The 27,616-nt window shown below is 32.1% G+C and overlaps 1 protein-coding gene across 1 annotated transcript in view; it reads right to left on the bottom strand.

Annotated features, from left to right (window-relative positions):
• The window catches only part of LOC142352128 (anoctamin-7-like), a 108,199-nt gene that overhangs the window by 12,749 nt on the left and 67,834 nt on the right, over positions 1-27,616 (bottom strand). The window contains exons 5-8 of the mRNA XM_075404546.1: positions 19,326-19,436; positions 18,225-18,263; positions 16,819-16,845; positions 1,724-1,750 (exon numbers count right to left, since the gene is read on the bottom strand). Coding sequence (XP_075260661.1) covers positions 1,724-1,750; positions 16,819-16,845; positions 18,225-18,263; positions 19,326-19,436 — 204 coding nt within the window. The remainder of the gene's footprint in view (positions 1-1,723; positions 1,751-16,818; positions 16,846-18,224; positions 18,264-19,325; positions 19,437-27,616) is intronic.

Raw genomic sequence — 27,616 nt, 5'->3', positions numbered from 1 at the left:
TTATCGCTTAATCGCAGCCAAAAAAGATGTTGTTCTTGGTTTAAGTTATTGCCCGACCCCGTAAAAATAGGTACATCTGTTTCCCAACCAAAAATCCTAAAAAATATGTTTGGTAAAAACTAGGTAAATAGTGGTTATACTGGGAAGACTTCGTTCTTAGATGATGCAAATGACCAGCCGGGGAAAATACACGTATTTCAATACAAGATAATATTTGATAACTTCTTACGTTTATCATTGAAAAATTATTAATAAATTATAAATTTTTAACCTCTCACAATTGACATTAATAAATTCACCCCTTATTAAACAAAATATTTCGATATCAACCCCTTCTTTATTTCTCTCCTAATCTTACATCCAGAAAAACATCAGGGATAATTACGCTGCTTAACGATTATCCGAAAAAAAAATCTATTTTATTTATGTTTTTCAAGAATAAAAATTCACGAGTTAATATTCTTTTACAGCGCAGTATTTTTTATTTTTTGGTTTAGTAATTGTAACGTTTTCCAATTCGTAACAAGAGGAGCAGTTATCCTTTACCGCTAAGAGTCAGCATCTCAACGAGTCAATATAAATAACCGAAACATAAAGATAGAACCGGTGGATAAGTTCTCACATCAACATTTTGTAACCCTGTTCTCGAGGGAGACATAGAAACCCGGCAAAAAAGTAGGAAAAACAATTTTACCCAAAAATCCTCTATATGGTATAAATGACCACTAGTGAACAGGTATACACCAGTTAGCCCACTGGACATAAATATTAGAGCTATCTAATCCGACCATTAATTTTCACACCCTCAACCAGGGGTAGATAGGGTCGGAACTTACTATACGTTAACCAAATTTTGTTACGACAAAATACCCAGGGCCAAGTACCCAATGTGACAAAATACCAAAAATGTACCCATTATTTTACCCTATTGTTGAAATTACCGGGACGACTATTTAGAAAAATAATAATCGCTTAAACACCGGCTGCTAATTGGTGACCGGGTTAATGAACGAAAAAATCGAAAGGAATTGGGTATTTCGGCACATTGGGTTTTTTGGCATTGGGTAAACTGTCATGTAACCAAAAGTGAATCTATTCTGTTTCTCCACCCAGCTTTGTCTCGGCTTCGAGTTTTCATTACAAGAGCCTTCCGGTAACAAAATTCTGATAAATTCACTCATTTTTTACAGCTTTTTTCCAATTTTGTATCTTAATACATCGAGAAAACTTTTAATTGTTCTCTAAATTGCTGCCGTTTTCTTTGAAATTAGGTCTATTTAAGTACAGCTACACGCTTGTAATATTATTGTACATATGTTCTCTAGTCGAATATTTTTTTGACAAAATTGCAAGGTTTGCTAAATTTCAACCAAATTTTTGTTTTAAGTTTTGAAAGTTTTATAACCGTTTTAATAACAGTTGAAAATGAACAACGAGATCTGCATCGAATTCTGCGAGAAAGACTTTAAAACATTATACGCCAAGTTTTATTTTTGTTCTCTTTAGAATTTAATGATGTAATTTTTCTTGATTAAAGCGACAAATTTTTTAACAAGGGATTATGGATCGCGAGGGAATCAACTTTGGTTTTTAAGAGGCGGCGAAACAGACTAGATTCGAGGTCTTAAAGGGTAAGAAGTCAGCCCACGTGAAAACTTCATATTACATAGAGCATGTTACATATAAACTTAGGACAGTTCGATTCATGCATAAATAGACTTGCGTTGCCAGCATTGATTAAAGTTGCGAGCTAAAAAAAGAACGGGTTTAACTCCGCATAAAATATACAAATTACAATATAAAAATGCTGATGCGGGTTGGATGAAAAAAATAAACTGTTATTATAAAGACTACCACCACATATAAACAGTTGAAAAGTTATAGGCATTCATAAGTTTACAAGACAAAAAACACCACCACACACACATAAAACGTTCCCAGACTGAAATTTACAGATTATAATTCACCACCGAAGTCATCAAGCTTCATAAATATTCATTACCTCATTATAATTATGGATTTTACCAAATGCATTTAAGGTTTTTTAACAAAGATACATTCAGCAATGAATATCCTATAAGTTACTACCAGATTCTTAAGCAAATTTATTACACTTATTTGGTTGTATCAAAATTTTCTGAACTACTTAATAGAATGTTATCCGAATTTTGATTTATATAGATGTATAAGAGTTTTGAAAAAAAAAGAAAGAAGAAATCAGAAATTTCAAAGTTATACAAGGACCTCAAAATAAACTATATAAACCACAAAACTATTATTTAAAAAGCTTACATATGAAAAAACTCAGAAGAAAAGAATCATAAATATTTCATGAGCTCTCATATAATACGTTCGAGTCGGAATAAGTCTGAACAGAACTCTCAAGATGACAATTAGGAATGTTAAGATTTGTTTTTATCTTTACACAAACTTACCAATTACGTCTTGCATTAAATACCTCAAAAAATTGATCTGCTTGATCTTCATAAGATGATAAGAGATGCAAAGCACAGGCAAGCAAGACCTTAATTGCTTAATGAATTGGTATATCAAATATTGCTGCTTGTAATAGAGCTGCTTTTTACTGATAATTCAATTCATTGCCCCGAAAAGATAAACTGACAACTAATCTGAAAAGTTTGTTGGTTAAATACATATGTAAATACATGTATGTACATTTTCAAGGTATGTCACGCTTATAATTCAATAAATTTTGTACTTGATTATGACTTGTTTCCATTTTCCTGCTGTTTTAGTCCCAATGCAAAATCACGTGAGATGCAAGTTTCAATTTTTCCAGCGAACTTGATTTTTGAGACCTCATTTCATAAAAAGTCATTTGACGCTATACTTCATTAAAACTACTTCCCTTGAATTTGGATGTGGAGCAGCCAATAACACAATTACAATTGAAACCAATAACCTAATTGGGCGGATTTGATTCTCATTGTTTTTTCACAAAATAAATAGGTTTTACAATGAATTATTGAAAAATACTTCTGATAATCAAGCTGATACGTGCAACATGAAAAGGAAGATGACATCTGAGATTTTTTTTGCTTGATTTCAAAGCCTGTTGTTGTCGCAGAAATTAGGAATCTTCGAATGTCTTTTGCATGCTTCAATTTATATAAATTGTGCATTCACAAGTAACCATAAAGAAATCGATTCAAAAATTGATGGATATTATTATATAGTTGGCGGCGATTTGTTTTCAAAACGTGAAAACAATAAAATCAATCTCGAGAAATATTAATGACATTTGTACTGAAAGCAAGTTAAAATAATTTTTCTTGCTCTAATTATCTGACAAAGATTTAGCAAAGCAAGATAGTAAACAAGACAGAGCAAAAACTAAGCAAAATTCAACCAAAAACCTGCAAAAAATTGTTAGTTATGTTGATTTTTCTAATAGAGTTTTCCCACAAAATATTTACCGACTAGTCTCTGAAGAAATGAAATTTTGCAACTAAACTGATAAAATTTATCCAATGAAAATATGAAATTTGTAAAAATATCTCTTCAGGCTCAAACTGATAATTTTGAGTCAATTGCACTTCTGGGCACATGGTTTGACATGTTTCAAAGAACTGAGAGAAACGGGCACATTTTCAAAGCGAATTATGAAACAGTTCATTTTTCTGTTCAACCAAAAGTCAAGACAAATTATTAAAAAAAGATTGAATTTAATGACAAAGAAAATTTATTATATTTAGCTGCTGATTCAAGGGCTATTTACTACAGTATAGAAAAATTATAAATTTTTATTTAAATTCTATTTTTTTGATAGAGAAGAGAAAACTATTGTTTACCTAAATTTTAGAAAACAAGACGAAACCATCCACTAAATAGAATTTGTTTTTTGTTAGACTTGACTGCTTGGTTTGTCCACTTTTTTCTTACGGACACCAGTAATCGACATATTACTTTCTTGCTCATCCTACAAACACTAGATAAAATGTAGCCATCAAAAGCATTAAAGGTTAACAGGAATAAAAAACCCGCAATCTTGAATAAAACTAATTTCACAGTCAATGGGATCAAGCAAAACACAATTCAATAAATAGTTACGGAAAAAGCGACAACATATTAACTTGAGAAGAGAATACTGCAGTTTTTTTTTGCATTAATGAAACCAAAGTTAATGAAGTTTTCCTTCTGTTCAATATGTTTTTCATGTTTCCTATCTACAGGGCAATCAGTCGAGCCGTTACTGGAATGTGTTGTTTCTGTACGTACCCTTAGATTTTAAAAACCAGTTAGACTTTTTGATTAAAAGTGGTATCTTTAATTAGATAAATTATTGATGAAGAGCGAATAAACTAAGTGTGAACAATTTATCTGCACTATTTTGTATATGCTCAAAATATTCTGAGAACTAAAACAAGTGGTCCTAGGGCAATCTTCGAATTCAAATAATTGCTTTTTACAAGGAGGATGATAACCATTTTTATGCGTCCATAACTTCCCTGCATAAAGTCGTTTTCAGAGGAAGTTCTTACAAAATGTAACATTTCAAAGTTCTCCATAACATCTGAGTAAAATTCTAGCTGAATAAAGCTCATGACAAGCATGTGTTCAATAGTAACGCATGTTTTCCTACTTTAGTCAATAAAGAGGGTTAAACAATCTGATATTTTAAAATCAATGAATAGTATTGTCATATTACATGATCTTGCAAGACAAAAGTTGATCATGCCAAAACAAAAACGCCTGCAAGATCAAGCGATTGATTCTATGATTGCTGCAAGCAAATTTCAATTAAGTTCTACTGTCAATGTTTCCTTCCACTGATCGTTTTCACATTATAGTCATTGACAAAAAATATTTTTCGTGATATTTGAAAAAATTTTTAGATTGTCTTAAATGAAAAACAAAAAAACGAGATGTTCTGATAAACATCAAAGGAAAACAACTTCCATTTGTTTCATTCAGATCGAATTGTCACAGGTCAATATTAAATTCTTGATTCATAGGTTTCAAATTTTAACTGAAAATCTTTGAAAACGTACATACTGTAATTGTTCTATTTCAACGTGTTTTTTTCCTGCGTTTTTTTAAGTGAACAGATAAATTAATCAGTCTAAAACCCTCGCATTAAAAATCCAAATGTCTTCAAATCTTAAATAAATTAATCACATCATCAGTGCTGTTATTGTTATAAATCTTAGTTAGCAATAAAGAGATGAATTAAAACAATGAACTGCCATTTGTCTTCTAATGAATTATCTTGCGTAATGAGAGATCTATTTCTAGCTTAGTACATTAGACAATAATACCAGTTCTCAATGGTGCATATTAAAAACCAACATATCAGGTGTGTCATTTTCCGTGGCATGATAATTAACGGATGAAGCAAAGTACCTTAACAACGGGAATTTCAAACAAAAAAATATAAGCAAAACTTTTTTTTAAGTTTGCTGGGTTTGTCAGTTTATCTTTTATTACTGGGGGTTTCAAGTTTCTTTATGTTTCAATCCGCTTACTCTCTTGCTTCTGAATTAAAATTGAGTGTAGTTAAGCTCCTCCCAATTTCCCCCTAACTGTTAACTGGGATTTTCTCTAGTGGTTCGTCATTTACCAAAAAATTTGTCTCTGATTGAGTGCCTCCTCCTTCTTCTATGGGTGCATTGGGGGTTCTTTCTAAAATATGAAGATTCCATTTCTGAGTTTACGTTTACAGGTAGGTGCCATAATTATTTTAGCCTGGGGTCTCGATTACTTGGCTGGTTCCTTGACGGGAGGAAATAGCTGCATTCACTAGTTCTTTAAACTTGGAAACTAAACGTAATGTATTCAGTATGATATCCCCCTTATTAGTTCGATTAGCGTTTCCTAATCTATTCGACTGTCTAATTTCCTTTCCGTTCTTTATTTTTTCTGTTACGTTAACCGTTACATTTTCCGTTACTTTTTGTATAACATTTTCTGTTACCTTTTCCTTTATAATTTTGTTTTCGTTAGAAGGTTTTATTTTGATTATACATCGCTTGTTTTCTGTGCTTTAGTTTTGGGTCTCAACTGGGGTTGATTGCGCAACGGAATTTGTTGGTCTTTGCAAGTCTTTAGTCTTCCTTGCTCTGATAAAATGTAGCCATCAAAAGCATTAAAGGTTAACCGGAAAAAAAATCCGCAATCTTGAATTAAACAATTTTCACAGGTCAATGAGATCAAGACAAAATACTGTTCAATTAAAAGCTACGGGAAAAAACGACAATATATTTACTTAAAAAGAGAAAACTGCAGTTTTTATTGCATTAGGGAAACCAAACTTAATGAAGTTTTCCTTCTGTTCAATATGTTTTTATGTTTCCTTTCTACTAGGCAAGCAATCGAGCCGTCACTGGAAAGTATTGTTTCTGAACGTACCATAAGATTTTTAAAATCAGTTAGAGTTTTTGATTAAAAAATAGTATCTTTTATCAGATAAATTATTGATGAAGAGCGAATCAACTAAGTGTGAACATTTTATCTGCACTATTTTGTTTATGCTTAAAAATATTTTGAGAACCAAAACAAGTGGTCCTAGGGCAATTCGAATTCAAAAAATTGTTTTTTTACAAGGTGGATGATAACTATTTGTATGCGTCCATAACTTCCCTGCATAAAGTCGTTTTCAGAGGAAGTTCTTACAAAATATAACATTTCAAAGTTCCGTATAACATCTAAGTAAAATTCTAGCTAAATAAAGCTCATTACAAGCATGTTTTTAATAGTAACGCATATGTTCCATCCTTTGTAAAAAGAGAGGATTAAAAAATCTGATATTTCAAAATCTTTGTAAAGTATGATCATAATACATGATCTTGCAAGACAAAAGGTGATCATGCGAGAACAAAAATTGCCTGTAAGATAAAGCGATTGATTCTATGATCGCTGCAAGCAAATTTCAATTAAGTTCTACTGTCAATGTTTCCTTTCACTGATCGTTTTTCACATTATAGTCATTGACAAAAAATATTTTTCGTGATATTTGAAAAACTTTTTAGATTGTCTTGAATGAAGAACAAAAAAACGAGATGTTCTGATAAACATCAAAGGAAAACAACTTCCATTTGTTTCATTCAGATCGAATTGTCACAGGTCAATATTAAATTCTTGATTCATAGGTTTCAAATTTTGACTAAAAATCTTTGAAAACATACACACTGTAATTATTCTATTTCAAGGTGTTTTTTCCTGTGTTTTTTTAACGTGAACATATAAATTAATCTGGCTAAAACCCTCGGATTAAATATCCAGATTCCTTCAAATGTTAAATAAATTAATCACAACATCAGTGTTGTTATTGTTATTAATCTTGGTTAGCAATAAAGAGATGAATTGAAACGTTGAACTGCCATTTGTCTTCTAACGACTTATCTGGCGTAATGAGAGATCTATGTCTAGCTTAGTTAATTAGACAATAAAACCAGTTCTCAATGATGCATATTAAAAATCAACATATCAGGTGTGTCATTTTCCGTGGCATGATAATTAACGGATGAAGCAAAGTACCTTAATAAAAGGAATTTCAAACAAAATAATTATAAGCAAAAGATTGTTAAGTTTGCTGGGTTTGTCAGTTTATCTTTTAATACTGGGGTTTCAAGTTTCTTTATGTTTCAATCCGCTTACTCTCTTGCTTCTGAATTAAAATTGAGTGTAGTTAAGCTCCTCCCAATTTTCCTCCTCACTATTAACTGGGATTTGCTCTAGTGATTCGTCAATTTCCAATGTATTGCTCTCTGATTGAGCGTCTCCTCCTTCTTCTATGGCTGCATTGCCGGTTCTTTCTAAAATTTTAAAACCCCTTCTCCGAGTTTCTGTTTACCGGTTAGGTGCCATTAATATTTGAGCCTGGGTTCTTGAGTAGTTGGCTGGTTTCTCGACGGGAGGAAATTGCTGCATCAATTAGTTCTTTGAACTTGGAACCTAAACGTAATGTACTTCCCCTTTTTAGTTCGATTAGCGTTTTCTTAGTCTAATGGACTGTCTAATTTACCTTCTGTTCTCTATATTTTCTGTTACGTTTTCCGTTACATTTTCCGTTTTTTTTGTATAACAACTTCTGATAATTTTTCCGTTATAATTTCATTTTCGTTAGAAGGTTCTATTTTGATTATACATCGCTTGTTTTCTGTGCTTGCGTCTTTTTGCTCAATTGGTATTGATGGCGCAATGGAACTTGTTGGTCTTTGCAAGTCTTCAGTCTTCCTTGCTTTGATAAAAATGTAGCCTTCAAAAGCATTAAAGATTAACCGGAATAAAAAATCCGCAATCCTGCAAAAAACTATTTTCACAGTCAATGAGATCAAGACAAAATACTGTTCAATAAACAACTACAGAAAAGCCGACAACATATTTACTTGAAAAGAGAAAACTGCGGTTTTTATCGCATTCAGAAAACCAAACTTAATGAAGTTTTCCTTCTGTTCAATATGTTTTTTATGTTTCCTATCTACTAGGCAAGCAATCGAGCCGTTACTGGAATGCATTGTTTCTGTACGTACCTTAAGATTTTAAAAAACTATTAGAATTTTAGATTAAAAATGGTATCTTTTATTAGATAAATATTGACGAAGAGTGAATCAACTAAGTGTGAACAATTTATCTGCACTATTTTGTATGTGCTGAAAAATATTCTGAGAACTAAAACAAGTGGTCCTAGGGCGATCTTCGAATTCAAATAATTGTTTTTTTTACAAGGAGGATTATAACTATTTGTATGCGTCCTTAGCTTCCCTGAATAAAGTCGTTCCTAGAGGAAGTTCTTACAAAATATAACAATTGGAAGTCCTCCATAAAATCTGGTTAAAATTCTAGCTAAGTAACGCTCATGACAAGCATGTGTTCAATAATAACGCAAATGTTCCAACTTTAGTCAAAAAAGAAGGTTAAACAATCTGATATTTTAAAATCATTGAATAGTATTGTCATATTACATGATCTTGCAAGACAAAAGTTGATCATGCGAGAACAAAAACGCCTGCAAGATCAAGCGATTGATTCTATGATTGCTGCAAGCAAATTCCAATTAAGTTCTACTGTCATTGTTTACTTTCACTGATCGTTTTTCACATTATAGTCATTGACAAAATTTTTTTTTCGTGATAATTGAAAAAATTTTTAGATTGTCTTAAATGAAAAACAAAAAAACGAGATGTTCTGATAAACATCAAAGGAAAACAACTTCCATTTGTTTCATTCAGATCGAATTGTCACAGGTCAAATTTAAATTCTTGATTCATAGGTTTCAATTTTTAACTAAAAATCTTTGAAAACGTACATATTTTAATTATTCTTTTTCATGGTGTTTTCTTTCCTGTGTTTTTTTGAGGTGAATATATAAATAAATCTGGCTAAAACCCTCTGATTAAAGATCCAGATGCCTTCGAATGTTAAAAAACATAATCACAGCATCAGTGTTGCTACTCCTATGAATCTTAGTTAGCAATAAAGAAATGAAATAAAACCTTGAACCTTTTGCCTTCTAAAGAATAACCTTGCGTAATAGGAGACCTATGTCTAGCTTAGTACATTAGACAATACCAGTTCTCAATGATGAATGCTAATGGTCAACATATCAGGTGTGTCACTTCACGTGGCATGATAATTAACAGATGAAACGAAGTACCTTAATAAAGGGATTTTCAAACAAAATAAACATTAGCAAAAGTTTGTTATGTTTGCTGGGCTTGTCAGTTTATCTTTTAATTCTGGGGGGTTCCAAGTTTCTTTATATTTCAATCCGTTTACTCTCTTGCTTCTGAATTAAAATTGAGTGTAGTTAAGCAAGCTCCTCCCATTTGTCCCTCTCACTGTTAACTGGGATTTGCTCTAGTGGTTCGTCAATTACCAATAAATTGGTCTCTGATTGAGTGTCTCCTCCTTCTTCTGTGAGTGCATTGCGGGTTCTTTCTAAATTATTAAGATCCCAATTCTGAGTTTCTGTTGACCGGTTAGGTGCCATAAATTTTTGAGCCTGGGGTCTTGCGTACTTGGCTGGTTCCTTGACGTGAGGAATTGGCTGCATCCACTAATTCTTTAAACTTGGAACCTAAACGTAATGTAATCAGTATGATATCCCCCCTTATTAATTCGATTAGCGTTTCGTAATATATCGGACTGTCTAATTTCCTTTCCGTTCTCTATATTTTCTGTTACGTTTTCCGTTACATTTTCAGTTACTTTTTGTGTAACATTTCCTGTTACTTTTTCCGTTATAATTTTAATTTCGTTAGAAGGTTTTATTTTGATTATCCAACGCTTGTTTTATGTGCTTTTGTTTTTGTGCTCAACTGGGGTTGATTGCGCTACGAAACTTGTTGGTCTTTGCATGTCTTCAGTTTTCCTTGTTCTGATTTCTTGTACGTTTTCAATCAATGCTTTTGTGTTGGTATCGAAGTCTGCTGTCAGTTTGACTGTGTTATTTTTGTGGTGTGTTGTTTCCTGATAAGTAATGTCATCATGGGATCTTGAAGAATCTGACTGGTCGTCTTGGTTGGTGGTATGTGCCGTTGAGTTTTTGTTGTCCGGTCTGTAGTGGCGTGGTGTCACGTCAGATAACTGTCCGAACTATTTCCGGAGGCATCCGGTACTACTAACTTTTTCGGCTTTTTGTCGTTTTTCTTGCCTCTCCTTTTTTCATGTACCCTGTTTTTAAGTAGAACTTTCTCAAGGCATCAGGCGAACTCATTACTACAAATCTATTTGCTACCATAGTACGCCATGTGGAATCTTTTCAGTACCCCAACCTCCTCGTTTAGGTAGTAGTAGGTGCTTTTGACTTCGTAATGAGCGATTCAGAATGCTTTTGTTCTTGTGTAATGCTAGCTTGATTTATCGGTCAGAGGCTACGTTTTCGGTCCAGTTGTTTTGTTCTGATTTTTTTGTTTTTGTCTCTGGTTTATTTTTGGATCTTGTTTAGATGGAAACGGCCCGTCGTCATGCTGAAATTTTTTTAACATTTCGTGCTGTTTGACGGTTTATGGTAATATTTCCCTTTTGTGGTAGGTTTTCCCCTGAAAAGTTTTCCCATTAGAACTTTTTGGGCTTTCTTGAGGTTTTCAGTCCGCTGTAAATTTGAAGTTGGACTGCAGCAGTGGATGGTGAATTCATTGTCCTAATATTTTCCCGTTTTGTTCCGTACAAGTTCCGTCACTTTTAGTTCGTTTTTTGATAAAAAATCATCTATAGGACTAAAAATTGACGTTAAGTAAGTGTCGGATTCTTTGTCAGAACGTTGCCTCTATGTTTTCGTTTGAATGGAGCTATGGTACGTAAAAATTAAACGTAAAAAATGTTTTTCAAACTTTCTTCTAGGTTTAATCCTTCTGCTTTAAAAATTTCAAGGTAAGTTTCGACTGTTCCGAACTCTCTTTCTCGCGACCGCACTGTTGTTACCCGTGTGTGCGTAACGTGCTATATTTTCCTGTTTGATTTTCTTTTCTTTTATCAAATGTTTAAATGTTTTGCTTCTCAAGCAACCACCGTGCTCTGACCTAAATCTTTCCGGGTATCCCGTATTTAGTAGAATGTCTTTAAATAAATATGATAGCTGCAAGTTTCCCTGTGCTATTAACCATTTTGGCGTGTGTTTATTTTGAGCAACGGTTCGTTGCCAATATTATGTACCTAATTGTTCCTTTTTCCGTTACTGGTCCGTAATGATCTATCTGGATTTCTTGGTTCGTCTTATAAAGGGGTCTCGTTTTTTCTAGGTCTGTTTTACTCTTACTAGAGTTTAAAGTTTTACCTGTTTGTAAGCATTCAATGACGTTGCGGGATTTATGATGTAATTCTGCATCATTATTCGGCCAGTAGGCCAACTTAGACTCATCTCTCATCTTGCTAATCCCGCAATGGCGTTAATGGAGAGCGCTAAGAAACCATCAACGGAGTGTAACAGGTAAGATTATTTTTGTTTGACAAGTACCAGTCCCAGTGCTGTGCCCAGTTCGTTCTAGATTTCCTGGTATTCTAACGAGATCAGCTCAGTTTTTTGGTCGATAGTTGTTTGTCGTGTCGCCGAAAGTATTCTGTCCCCGTTGTCTCTGCTGGCAGATTCTCGAGCTTTTGATCGGACTCTAGGTTGATGACGTTGATCTGGTTATGGATGGGTGTAAATTCTCCATATATTCGTACCGCTTCGCCTACTTGGTTGGAGCGTCTGTTCATTTTCAAGTTATTCCAGTCTGCTAAGTAAGGTATTGGCATGTCCTGCTAGTTAGTTAGTAATAGTCTTTATTTTTGCAGTGTCTCTTATCCGCCTCATCTGTTGCTCTATCTTCGTTGAATTAAATACACAATCTACCCCAGCTACCGTTATATAAGGGATGGTTGTTTGGAGCATATGAAGCTTTTCATAGAGGGCTTTCAGATACTGTCTAGGGCTTAACTTGCACGAAAACAAGATGTTTGAATCCTGTTCGTCAATTTTAAGAGTGTACAGTCTTTGAACTTCTGTTGAATCGATCGTTGACATTTGAATCAGAATTTTCACCTTCTTATGCAACTGAAATGTAATTCGAGATAAAGCAAAACGCGCTCAGCAGATTGATTGTTTCATTACTAGCTTTAGTGTGCTCAATTGGAATGAATTTTGTTTTTCGTCCTATTGCTTTAGGCAGTAATATGGTCATTAAGTCATGTGATTTGTTAGTTTGCTTTTTCTCAGAAATTTTTTTTCTTTCAGATGCTCCTTTTAGAACTCTCTTTGCATGGATTTGTTTAGAGTAAGTATCAATTAGGATATTGTATTTTGAAGAATTCATGTGTATTAAAAAGTTAATGATAAAACTCTCAAAAACTTTGTTCTCTGGTAACGGGTCTTGTTGGGAATTTCTAGATAGTTGATCCGTTATACCCATCCCTTGACCTTTACAGTGTTCAATTTCGAAATCAAAGATAAGTAACCGTTCTTTCCATCTAGTCAATCATCTGCTGTATAATTTGTTAATTTTATATCTAGAGAGGACACTTATTAACGCTTACGATTTTACCGTGGATTTGCGGTCTAAGAGGAGGTAATGTTTAAAGAGTTTGCGTCCATGGAGAAATCCTTGTACTATCGCTAACATCTCTAGCTCGTTGATTGCGTACTTGGTTTCCCCTTTATTTAGTTTCCGTGAACTGTGTGCAAAGGAGCGTCTTTACTCGTTATCATCAACTTGCCACAGTGTGGTTCCCAATACCATAGTACTTGCATCTACCGAGAGTATTTGTCTTTCATGTTGCGTTGTAATCGGCTATGTAATCAATTTTCTTTATTTTGTATTTAATTTGGGCGAATGCCGTTTGTTCTTTTTCCGTCCATATCCAGTTTGTGTTTGCCTTTTCCAAAAGTTATCATGACGGTTTTGTTTTGTCCGTTAGGTTTGGGATAAATTTTCCTAAATATTGAACGGATCCTAGGAACAATCTGATTTCTTTTAAATTCAATGGTGGTTCAAATGCTAAAATTTCTTCAGTTCTCATAATTTTGTGTTTTTTTCCTTTTTCTGAAATGTATTCCGGCCAGTCAAATTCTTTGCCAAAAATTTTGATTTTTAATGATGCTCTATTGCCTGTGTTTTCCAAAAACTCTGAAAAGTTATCCACATCGCTAAGATGTTGTAAAAGGTTTTCTTTACTTACTGTTATGTCATCTTGCCAAGCAGGTGTTTCAAGTTTCATTCTACGGTCGTTTTTAATTGGAATATAACGGGCATGTCATGTCCACTAGTCCGTAGAAACATTTTATGTAACCGTAATGTTCCGTTATTTTGCCTGCAATTATCGTGAAAACGCAATGTTTTGATATGTCTTCGTCTAGATTGATTTGACCAAATGCATATTTCGAATCTATCGTGGAGAGAAAAAGTTGTCCGGTTTTGTTTTCAGTTCTCTTTAACGAAATTTGTGCCATGATATCTTCTATGTTTCTTTCTATATGTTTTTATCTATAATTGGAATATGTGCTTTCTTTTTAACTATGTCTTTGTTCAACTTTTTTGCATCTACTACTGTTTCTACCGTTCCATCGTTCTCATTTGTGATACACCTGGCTGATAAAATAATCCTCTGCTGTTTTTTCCCGAAAAACGTGGCCGTTACTTATGAGGTTGACAATTTCCACTTTTGCTTTGTTTTGAATGTGTATTGGGACAATCCTCCCTTTCTGTTGTAACGCGTAAAATTTAAATTATCTTAAAATTTTACATTTTATTAAAAATTGTGGACCGTTGTGTCTCGGTTAAAAAGTTTGTAGTGATCATTTATAAATTCTGTACATATTTTTTCTATATTACCAGTTTTCGTATGAACATTATTAATGGGTTAGGGTTTTCTGGGGAACACCTGTATCTTCCACTTGTCTATTTTGTCAATCCCTATTATTGGTGTGATTTTGTGTTTTATAATCCACCATTTTACTATTTGGGAAGCATTTTGGTACTTGGTTTCTAAATTAGTTGCATTTTTGAGTTTTCAAGTTTTGAACTTGAAGTCCAAGACTTGTCTTCCGTTATCTATTTTCCGAACTATGTAATCCGTATCTACCAGTGTTTCGGGTATATGTTCCGGTATTATTGAAATTGGCCTACTACCTGTATCTAAAATTGCCCTTACTTTTTTTGTTTATCGTTAGGTCTAGTTCTATCCTCTGCCGTCATCTTCTACTTTTGTCCAGTCTTGGATACGGTTAAACAAAGACATTTTTCCGGTTCGTTCTGGTTTTTCAGTTTCCTTTCTGACAATCAACTGATCTTCTGATTTGATAGGTGTTGGAAATTTTCTGTATTCCTTGTTGTCTTGATTTCTCTATTGGCTTTGTTTGGGGTGATTTTCGATGTGAACACGTTTATGATTGTTCTGTTTTCGTGTCTGAGTTTTCGCTCTCCTATTATTCCGTTACTTTGTTTTTTTTGTTTATGTATTTATTTTTCCGGTTGAGTTCTGGTTTGTTGCTTTTGCTTCTCCAAACTGCTTTTAGGTGTCCTATCTTACTACAATTGGACCAATTTCTATTTCTCGCCTTACAATGGTTTTTTTGCCCTAAATAGTAACAGCCAACACAGTTGTAACAAGTTTCCCCGTTACTGTTTTGCTTAAATATTTTTTATGCTATTGGTTCCTGTTTGATGTTGAGCATTTATTTGGTTTTCTGGTTTATTGTGATTAGATTTAGATGTTTCTGCAATTCATCAAAGCTGTTATTTAGTTCGCTTGATTTTTGTTCTTTAAACCGTTAAAAATGTAGAAATCGTGAGATTTTTTTCGATATCTCCGGCTGTCTGTGCTAGTAGTTTGCATTATGCCAATTTTTCTTTACAGGTAAACCAGAATTCAGTGTCTGATTGATTTTCAGTTTGTAAGTTTAAGGAGAGGTTGCACAAATTTCCTACTTTGCCCACTTCTTTTTGCAGATCTCTCTCCCTTTCTTGAAGATGTCATGAAACGTTTAGTCCTTCAATTTCAGTCCTGTGAATCTGCTTTCCATTGCTTTAATCGCTGGTTTTCCTTTATTCCAGAGGAGTGCGTTTTTGCAGATTAGTAGGTTTTTCTTATGTTCTGTCTCAGCTTTGTATCCGTTTTTGTACTATTGTCGTCCGTTTCGATTGTCCAGTCTGGGTCTAGTTGATAAGATAATATCATATATTGTGTGAAGGTGTCCTAGTACTTTGAAGTGAATAAAGTTGGATTCATGGCTGAAAGAATTTAAAAACGTTGGCATTTGCAACATTATTGAATTGTGTTTGAACGTTTTGTTCATTTTGTTCGCAGTGCCATGTTGTGAATCTTAGTCAGCATTAAAGGGATGAATTACAACAATGAATTGCCACTTGTTTTCTAGCAAATTATTTTGCGTAATGAGAGATGTATGTCTGGCTTAGTACATTAGAAAATACCAGTTCTCAATGATGAATGCTAAAGGTCAACATATCAGAAGTATCAGTTAATATTAGTATAATCTTGAAATTGCGGCTGTTCCATTTCATGATGAATAGCTTTTTGCAAGAGTAAAATAAATGAGACTTTTTGGGGCAACTCTTGAAGCGTGATGAATCGTGTTGAAGGATATGTCAAAAACGACTGGAAAAATTAAATTTATTTCAAAGCAATATCAACTTTAGTCAAGAGTTCGCAAGTAATAGTTAGCTGGAAATTATATGATCATCCATTGAAAAGTTCTACCTTTGTCGGTATTAGAGAGAAATTACCATCACTGTTGCAATTGTATTTTAATAGACTATGATTAGTTTAAACTAATTTAATTTTTTTAAGTATCATTAGTTAGTAACTTGGTTGAGGCGTCGAGCGTAATATACCCTTAAAAATGTCATAAAAGTTGTGACTGTTGTGAGACATAAGTATGGAGTTTTACCACGGTGAAAAAAAATTACAGCAGAAATCTTACTTCATATGTCAGAAGGTGCCAAGTGTTCAATAGAGAATTTCAGTTTTTGGCAACTTTAGGTACTTTGTTTGTCATTTTTTTTCTCACCACACTCTGCCGCCTGTCTTAGATTAGTTTGAGGTATAACTTCGGCATGAGTGTTTTCAGAAATCATTTCCAGAAATGATTTTAATTATTAGCAATGAAATATTGATACGAGTTTAATCGGTTCGGTTTGAGTTTCTAGGTTTGTAACTGGAAAAAGAAGGTGCTTTGTTTTACTAGAGGTCTGTCTGGTTTACTAAAGGTTAGTATGAATTATAGCTGCTGATTGGTTAAAATGATTAAAAGAGAGGAGTAGAGCCCACAGCCAATGAATGATAAGGTGAAGTGTATAGTAAAGTACAATACAATTACATAATAATTTTAATAAATGTAGAATATATGTAGAACATACTTACCCGTTCGCCATACGACATGTATTGTTTCTGAAACCATCCACATCCATATATGGAAAGAATACTTGATTCTCTAACATTTTAACAGTTTTTAATGAGAAGATAAATTATGTCACTTTTGAGATAGGTTTTCATGAGAACCTATCTCAAAAATGACATAATTTTTCTTTCTCATAAAAAAACTGTTAAAACGTTAAAACATTTTGTTTTAAAATGAAAATACAGTGAAGAGATGACAGAGAGATGCCCCAAAATTTTGTGAGGACAAAATACCCAATGTCAAAATACCAAAAGTTTTACCCTTTGTGGTTCTTAGTGAGATAATTCGTAATGTAATTGCAGCCCAGCTATTCCTACTCTGGCACTGATTACTTAATTTGAGTCTGGGACCGTAAATTCATAATTATTTTGTTCTAATTTGAGACCTTCGACACGACAAACGTGAGGTTAAAAGAACCTCGATTCTCGGGTCGAGGTGTCACCGCTAAAAATCGCTAAAAGATTTAAGATTTGCGGTCAATTTGAGTAAAAGTGCAAGATTTGCGTTCAATGCGATTAATGCGGTAAAAAAACTTTTAAGCGGTGAAATTTTTTTTTCAGCGCTTAAGCGGTGAAAGAAAATTTTTCACCGCTACAAGCAGGATGCGGTGAAAAAAAAAATTCACCGCTACCAGCAGAAAGTGAAGAAAAAAAAATTTTTCACCGCTACCAGCAAAATTTTCACCGCTAAAATCGCAAATCTTACAAATATTCACCGCGCTAATTTCAACGCTTGTCTTATATTCACAGGAAATATCATTGAAGTAAGTGACAGATCGCGGAGTGGATTACAAAGTTGGTGACACGCATGAGGTAGAGGTTCGAACCCTTCTACGGCAGTTTCCTTTTTGTAAGAATTTCGGTGAATGCGGTGAAAAAAAAATTTTTACCGCAAAATTTAACGCAATTCTTACAAAAATTCACCGCTTTCAGCGCATTCAACGCTAAAAGATGCGGGCGCTTTGCGGTGAAAAACGTTTTTTTTTCATTGCTAATCTTACATTATTTTTTGTCAAAACCTCGACCCGGGTTAAAAAACCTGATTGTTTGAACAACGCTATTTTACAATCAGTCTATTGTTGGTAAAAACCATAAGGAACCAATTTTCTTTCTTATTGGGCACACTGGCAATGCTTAAGTTGGCAGAATGGGTATTTTGGCATTGGGTAATATTTTCTCTAATCGGAAAAGTAAAAGTTAGGGCGAAATATCAGCATCACTCTATAAACCGATCTGATAATTCTAACTGAATACCTACATCAAAATAAGGTTATCCTCCTTTTTTGAATAATTTTTACTAATTATTTGATCTCATTTTGATTTCTAATGGGGGTTTTTGGCTCAAAACAGGATGGGAAATTAAAACATACCGTTACTCCATGAATATCATCGTCATCTTGTGACGCCAGCTGAAACAGGAAAAGTAACTGGATCAAGGGGCTTATTTTATTTGTTTTATTTAAACCGATATTAGATGCCAGCGATTTATGGCTTAAAGCTCCAAATCTAAAGGTCTAGTTTCGATGATCACGGAAAAAATTGTTAGTTCATGTTTTTCCATTGAGACCACAACCAAAATCATTGATGCTGTAGGACTCATAGCCTGAGATTTTTCGAATTATTTTTCAAATCATTTTTCAAATCTTTGTGGTTCTTAAAAGACAACGCAGTATACATTTGCCGACATAGGCTCAATTTGAAGTTTGCTTTGACGTAATCAACAAAACAAATACTAGAAAAAGCAAACTATCAAAAAACTTAAAAGCTGCTCCTTTTGCTACTCTGAACTCTGCCACTTTGTTCAGACAACAATGTTTGATACCCTCTGCAATTACTGTGATCAAAAAAACTTGCTTTCTCACTTGAAGGCATCTTGCTTTGTGTATATTCCATATTTCAACTAAATAATTGAGTTTAATTCAGATTTAATATAAGTGGTTAATCGTTTCTTTAGTTGCTTTTTGGTACGTTTGACGCAAAACAGACAGAAATGAATTTGAAAAATGAATTAAAAACCATTTTGTTTGAAAAAGACGCCAGATATGTATAAATGAATATTAGTAAATTTACACGAAACATCAATCAAGTGAAACTTTTGATTTGATAAGAACGGCTTTCAATAATGAATTATGAATTTTGTTTGGTTGTATATTGAGTGGTTCTTAATAAAATTGCATAAAGGAATGGTGAGTGAAAAAGTAACAATTTTGTTTCGTCCTACCCCAAGGAAGCAATTATGGAATAATTATCATGAAAAAGAATATCAGATCTAAGATTTGAGAACTAAATGAATAATATGAAAAAACGTTATAAGTTGAAAATATGTTATATAATTAACTTTTCAAAATTTGTTTCTAAAAACATTTTTTCATCTTTTTACCCATATTTTCTATTCTTTTGAAGATAAATTACCATGAAACTTTTTTTTCTGTTTTCACTTGACTCTATTATAAAATAAATTATTTGCATACTTGTAAGGGTGCTCGCATGTTGAGCTCCTCAGCGTAGAGACATAGCACCTCGAATGGGACATGCACTTTCACATACACTGTACAGTGCTGTTCTCCATCCTCATCCACGACCTTAAACATGGTGTAATACACTGAAATAACAGCCACAGTCTCTGTACAGAGCAGAGTTCATAATGAGACTATCGATTCAGAATAATTCTGCGAGGGATTTATTAGAGTTTCAATGAATGGGGGAGCTTGAAATATCCCCCATTAGATCCTTACAAGTGCCTAACCGGATTTTTTTAAAACTAAAATCACTCATTTTTGATGCTGATTTCAAATTCTGCAAAACTTCTGTATCTTAATACATAGTAAAAGCAGACGGCTCTTATTCGTGCTTAATGCTTTTACTGGTCATTAAGTCGGAGCCTGTTTATTGTGAGCGCGATTAGTTTGTTACCGGTAGAAGTTTTCGTGCGTTCAAGTTCTTCAGACTTTGGTGTGTTTTTAGATATTTCCAAACTATAGAATTAGGACAACACAACGCAAACATCGTGCTTTCACCTAGAGTCCGGACACACCTGATTTCGCCAGGGACGTCAACTTGGGTTGCATTGATGTTGACACGAGTCTTAATTTTATAACTTTCAAAAAAATTCACCAAATTGCAAGATCTTCCCGGAGGTTGGTCGCAGAGCAAATCAGCGCTGAATCAGTCTAAAGACACTCTGTTTTTTAGGATGGCCATTACTCTGTTCATGTCACAATTTACACAGGAGTAATGTGTATATGGTGACCTCCGCAACATAGAGTCGCGATACGGTCACCATATACACATTACTCTAATTGCCTTTATATATCCACTACTCTATACTCACTTCTTTTATATTTTAAATCTATCATTTCTTGTCTCACTTAGTGCAAACCACTAGTGTCGAGTTAAGCTGGTAGTTAACTGTTATCAGACGGATAGTTCGGGTTCTTTCCCTACCGAATCCGGTGGACGTATCCCAGATACTACTAAAAAACCAGTGAGACCGTGTAAAAAGCACGTAAAACCAACTTGCGAAAATTGTTGTAACCACTTCGTGGATAACTTGAATGAAAAACCAGCTTAACTCTTTTTATAAATTTTAACTTTTTGCTAATATTTTATAAAAATTAATTGTAAAACCTAAATTCACCATTATTATCTCTAATACTTTTATCATCAAATGGATCAATAGCTATTTTATATTGTTCTTTAGTTTCTAAATGATGTTTATTACTATCAATAGTATAATTAGTTACATACTTAGTTTTACCTTCATATATAGCATTAGTATAATCTTCAATTGTAATCTGTTTTTAAATAGTGGCTTTAGTTATACCTTTTAAATTTTTCTCTACTTCTCTTTTAACAGTATTGTAACAATATGCTTTAGCTTTAAGGAAACATGCTTTTATAATAGTATCATTAGGTAATTCATCCTTCATCTTACCTAACTCATTATTATCTAAAATATCTTTTATCTTATTCATTTCAGTTTCTATATTACTATCCAAAGGAACATTTTTGTTTATAAATATACTATCTGTATCTGTGTAATGATAACTACAATCTAACTCTTTCTCAAACTAATCATATATAGCTTTATAAATGAATAGTTCAGCTTTTTTTAATATAACAAATCCAATATAATTAAACTTATCTAATTTAACATTACCTCTTCTTTTATGTAAGGCTACGAGATCGTCATCAAACTCTACAGAATATTTAAAACCAATATTTTCTACTATTTTAATATATCTATCTACATCATTAACTAATTCTACATCTCGTCTATTATATACATTCTCTATTGTTTTTCCATAGAAAGCATTATTCCATAACTTAAAGTATACATCCCCAAATTTATCACCCTCAGCTTTAGCTTCTTTTCTTTTCTTAATATTAAACTCAATATAAGGTTTTAACCATTCACTCTTACTATACTCTAACTTTTGCTTAATTTTAAAATCTTCCAATCTAAAACCATGATCTAAATACCAATCTAACATCTCTCCATCAATTACATTATCGTTTTTATCCGTTAACTTCAACATTAACTTCTCATTTGGTTTGTATCCTTTCTTTTTATTTTCATTTTGATAGTCTGTAAACTGATTAATGTGAGCCTTTGTCTTTTCTGGAAAGAGTAGATATTTCTTTGTCTTTTGTTTCAACTTATCATTATACTTTACATCAATAGTATAGATATAACCTTTTGTAGAGCTAGATTGTGTATAATCTGCGAACGAGCTCTGCTCGTGGCAAGCCAAGCCAGTTCCTAGATCATTGCCATCACAAACTTTGATCTCACCAGTAGATAAAGCTTGAACCATAGCAGAAGCGTCTAATGAGTTGAAGTCTAAGTATTTTAGATAATTCTCTTTCCCAGTATACTCAGGATCTATCTGTTTATTCATACATTTTAGATGATAATCACCTAATACTGAAGCTAACCCACCTCTAATACCATGTTGTATTGTATCATAAATATTAACTCTTTCTTCTTTATAATATTTAAGTTCAACACTGGTATATTTGAATCCACACAAACATGTTAATCCAGGAGTAGAATATGTATAACAAGGATCTATTTCATAATATTCTAAACACTTATCTCTTAACCTTTCAGATACATCTACCGATAATAATACATCTGTTTTAAGATATAACATCATATAATCCTTTATTGTCTCACATCCAGTATTATTCCAACAATCTATTGCTTGCTTATATTCTTTGTCTGTAATACCACTTTGTTTCAACTTAGAATAGAATGCTTCCTTAGGTGGTAATGATGTTTCATTAAGTTTATCTATACTATCTAACCATTCATATGGGAATATACATTTACGTCTCTCTAACCCAAATTTGTTTAATGTTACACACTCTTTATCACTCAATGTTTTACTTATAGCACCTAAGCTAAGTGGATGGAAGAACCTAAACATATCTAATTTTTGCATAACCCAAATCAATACTAATATAATTCTCATCAGTTTTAGTTATTACTTTAAGTCTAATCTTCTTTGCTAGTTCAGTTATTAATAAGTGATTATCGAAATTAGTAGAATTAAATGCATAAATTGGTACAAAATTATTCTTAGCTTGAAGGTTACACTTATTGTGAGTATATCCTCTAAATTTACCATTTAGATTATCATGATCTCTAACGATGTCTTCACCCAAGTTCTCATTACAATAGTAACATCTACTATATAATCAGTGACACCGCTTCGCGGATGGAGTAATACTATCTTCTCTCAATGGAATATTTATACTAAATATATCTTTAAATAATTTATTATAATAATCTACTCTTTCTACAAACCAATCAACTATATCGGTCGAACCGCCACTTTGTGGATCTTCACCGGAATAACTTTCATGCTTATCTTCTATTATATCAGGATAGTCACTTTTTATATATAAACCACAAGCAATAGGTAAGTGTTTACTATCTTTTATTATACATTCAAAATCATAATATATAGCAAATGGTACTCTATTCTTATAATGGAACTCATCAAACTTTAGGTAATCATCTTTATGGAATGTTCTTCTACCTATATATTTCTGTGTATTACATAAATCCAAATGTTTATTTAATGCATCTTCTGTTCTAAATGATACACAACATTTTAGACATGGATAACAATTATTATGATTAGATGATGTTCTTTATAGGAATGATACATCTTTACATAGGGAAAAATGATTATCTCGGTATAATATGTTACATCCCTTAGAATCATTATGATTAATTAATACAGGATTAATAGCTTTATTTTTATTTAGATTGAATACATTAAATAATACTTTATCTTTATTTAATTCTTGTATTTTCTTTAAGTGATAATAATCATAAGGGCCTCCGGTCTTGGTTCCCCATGGAGGTATAACTCCATTTGGTAATTTTATCTCATTAATAATTTCTGGTTTATTATAATTACTAACTCTACTGGGATTATGTGGTGCAGGATGTAGATAAGCAATTAGACACCATAGTAAACATTTATTATCACTATTATGTATATTAAGTATATATCTAGATGTGAATGGTAACTCAGTATCACATCCACCTCTAGGATAATACCTATGTATATACATTGTTCTTTTGATAAATCTTTGCATACTCCATCCAGATTGATTCATTTCCTGTTCCTGCATTCTTGTCTCTAGTTCCCCATTCAATAAATCCAAGTCATGTGCACCATTATATTGCCTAGCCATTAACCTAAAGGTGCATTCGTTTTCTTCTAACTTATCATCCGTAGGTTTTGTATACTTACCTACATCAAAGTTGTTCAACTTAATATGGGGATGTACGTTATGCAATGACTCCAGTATATTCAAAAATATAGGATCTTCATAATTACTGCTAGTTATTTTTATCTGATTATGCTTCTTGTTATGATCTAATCCTAACTCACTAACTTTATCTCTCCACTTCTTATCAACAAGTTTTTTCTGTTGAACATTTTCTTTATGTTCATCTGATCCACTGTCTTCCTTTTTACTGTTATATCTAGTATTACATACATCCCAATATCCATCAGTTATATTATCAGTGAAACTGTTTGCAGATCTTAAGTTATATCATTATCTATATCCTTATCTTTACCCTCAACATTATCCAGATGCTTCTTTGTCTTTAAATGTTGGCAACCCTATTTTGACTCAGACTTGTCTTACATATCACACAAGCAAACTTACTCCCGTTCTTTACTATTTCTCATTAACCATTCTTACATTATTCCTATGTTTTAATGTTGTTAAATGTTTATTAAATGCAGTATTATTATCAAGATACATATCCCAACTATCACAAAACTTTATTCGATCTAGTTCAGAGTACTGCTCATCCAACTTTCGTTCTATATCTTCATTAGTGACTTTTATTCCCTCATCCTTATCTTCCTCAATAATTTTATTTCTATTATATAATTGCTCATTCTTTTTATGTTTAAGTGATTGAATGTGACGGTTTTAATTCTTTAGAGTTGATTCTTCTTTACATTCTTCACACATAAACTTATTTGTTTTAGGCTTTGATGTGGTAAAATAAACTGATGAATCTGTATCCGTACCCGAATCCTTATCCTTATCAGAAACTAAATCCTTATTGGTGTAACCACTTCGTGGATCTGAATCTACATTTATATCTTTAGACTGATCTAGATCTGGATGATATTTAGCCTCAGCCTCACGCGTTAGATTTTTAATATCCTCACCCCTTTGTTTTGTTTTAGCAACATATTCATCATATGACTTCTTTGCATCCTGGTTTATAAGATTTAACCTTCTGATTAACTCTAAAGGATCCTCAATTTTTTATCTACTAGCTTGATTTCTCTCCTTATTTTACTTTACTTTTTAACATTTGGACCGACTTGATTGTGGAACTACATGGAATTTTATAAGGTTTATCTTGTTCACTTTGAACTTTTTCGCTTTGAGAATGAGCTTGTCCCCCACCAAATTGAGCTGGAGATTGAGATTGAACTTGTCCATGGGTTTGGACTTTTCCATTTCCAGTCAGAATGTTTCCGTTGTTTTTCTGAGCATTCATTTTTATAGGACAAGTTTTGAATAAAACTTGTGTAATCATATGAGTAAGCATTATAATGACCCAGATCAATATTTAGTATGTAAAAAGTGCAATGTAAATAAACATATCTGTCACTATAGATTCAAACATTACACTTGTAGGATATGCTTATATCTCAATAGATATAGATTTGGTTACACTAAAGAAAGATTTAAAGAACATGCAAAGAAATATAATATCCATGAAGCTGGTTCCCAGATCAGCGAAGCTGGTTTCCAGATCAAAGTTTAATCCTATTCAAATGTTACTTGCGCTCCCGTTATTTATTATGATTACACTTATTATCATAATTGTTTATTGGAATTACGATAATTATTCTGATTGAAGGAAGAGATTCAAAGGATATAGGAATGTTTTACCAGAACCATTTGAAATTAAAAAACATAATTTCATTATTTAAGGTCCATCTAATTCTGGTAAAACAACTTTTATAATAGATTATTGTGGTTTGTATGACACTGTTAATGTATTCTTTATTGATGGTGGTGAGTGGAAGGGATATAATGTATATGGTGTTGATGATTTAAACTTATTAGATAATTTAGATAGTTTTGCTAATAGTCTTATTATATTTGATGATATGGGAGAAAACGTTAGATTGCCAGCTATAGACTCATGGTATTCTAAAGGTAGACATAACAAAACTAATATAGTATGTGTAGGTCATACTGTAACAGATTTAAATACAAAAGCAAGAGGTAACACCCCAGCAATACATATTACTTTAAATAGTTCACAACAATTCTTTGAAAGAGTACAAGAGAAGATTAAAATTGATTCTAATCTTTATAGATATAAACATTATAACTATGGTGTAATAAAATATAATACTATTAGCGACTATTACATTGTATTAGATAAAGATAAAAATGTTGTATATGATTCTAGAATAAGTGATCTTGATATTGAGAAAAATGTTGATTATAAAGAGTTTAAGGAAAAAGAATATAATATACTAAGTAATTATTTGACAGAGAGAATGATAGAACCATCACATATTAAACCAAAGGAGTTAATGTTCTATTTTGAAGAATATTTAGATTTTAAGGGAATACATAAATCAATTAATTTATATAAAATATATACAAATATAAAAAGTGTACTTAGTGAGATACATAGTGGATATATAGTTTTGGGTGGTGCAATTAGTTTGTTTGGAATTGGATATAGTTACTTTCAAAGTAGTGGTAATAATAAGGATAATAATATTAATGGGATAGATATAATGAATATATATAATGCAAAAATTAAATTAAAAAAATGGTAAGAATATGTCAATAGTTTATGGCATGACCGATAAAAATAAAATTGATCTCAATGATCCATTTACTATAGTAAGTGTTTTAGCTTGTTGTCTTGTAGGTATTTATGCAACTCATGATCATACTAATTCTAAACCTAAAAATGAGGGTAAAATGTAGAGAATGTAACAATAAAATTGATACTAGTAGTGGTTATCCAGAACATGAACTAATGGATCTTTATAATATTTCACATAAGAGTTTAATGGGAAGATGTATGAAATGTATGCATTAAACATATAGTGGTTATCACTTTTTCGATAAATGTAAAGTTAATAGAACAGGCCTTATAACATCAGTACATAGTTATTTTGATTACACTGATATTAATGATAGTGATAGTGATGATAATCTTGATAACAATAAAGATAAAGATGGTTTAAATAAGGTTTTAAATGAACTAAAAGATAATATTATAGAGAATTTGAAAGATTACATTAAAAATGAATTAAAAACAGAAATTATAAATGAGATAAAAATGGATATTCTAAATGACTCAAAAATACAAACGAATTTTAAAAAGAAAAGTAATGAAACTGGTAATATAACAACTAGAGTTTGTTGTTTATGTAAAATTGAAAAGAACAGAGATTGTTTTTATAAAACTGGTGGTTTAAGTAAAGATGAGTTGCACAGAGAAAGTTTCATGTCCCTCATGTAAAATTGTTATAAATAGATCTTCTCTTAACAAACATAAAAAAAGCGTTCATAGCAATCAATCTCTAATTTCTAACACCATTTAATAAAATGATTACAAATTACAAAAATTACATTAGATTACATGAGATTACATGGATTATTATGCATTATATAGATTATTATAATCTTGGTAATCCCGCATTTAATACTTAATTATTAGTTTCTATTTTGAGTCATTTAGAATTTCCATTTTTATCTCATTTATAATTTCTGTTTTTAATTCATTTTCAATGTAATCTTTCAAACTCTTTATAATATTATCTTTTAGTTCATTTAAAACCTTATTTCAATCATCTTTATCTTTATTGTTATTGTTGTCAATTTGATCATCACTATCACTATCATTAATATCAGTATAATAAATATAACTATGTACTGATGTTATAAGGCCTGTTCTTTTAAATTTACATTTATCGAAAAAGTGATAACCACTATATGTTTTATACATACAAATCATACATCGTCCCATTAAATTCTTATGTGAAAGATTATAATGATTCATCAGTTCATGTTCTGGATAACCACTACTATTATCAGTTTTATTATTACATTCTCTACACATTACCCTCATTTTTAGGTTTAGAGTTAATACGATTACGAGTTGCATAAATACCTACAAGACAACCAGCTAAAGCACTTACTATAGTAAATGGATCATTGAGATCAATTT

Source organism: Convolutriloba macropyga, chromosome 1, assembly GCF_964194025.1.
Source record: "Convolutriloba macropyga chromosome 1, txConMacr16.3, whole genome shotgun sequence".
NCBI classification, from domain to species: Eukaryota; Metazoa; Xenacoelomorpha; order Acoela; family Convolutidae; genus Convolutriloba; species Convolutriloba macropyga.
Note: the sequence above shows the minus strand (reverse complement) of the source record. Positions and strands in the feature narration are given on the sequence as shown.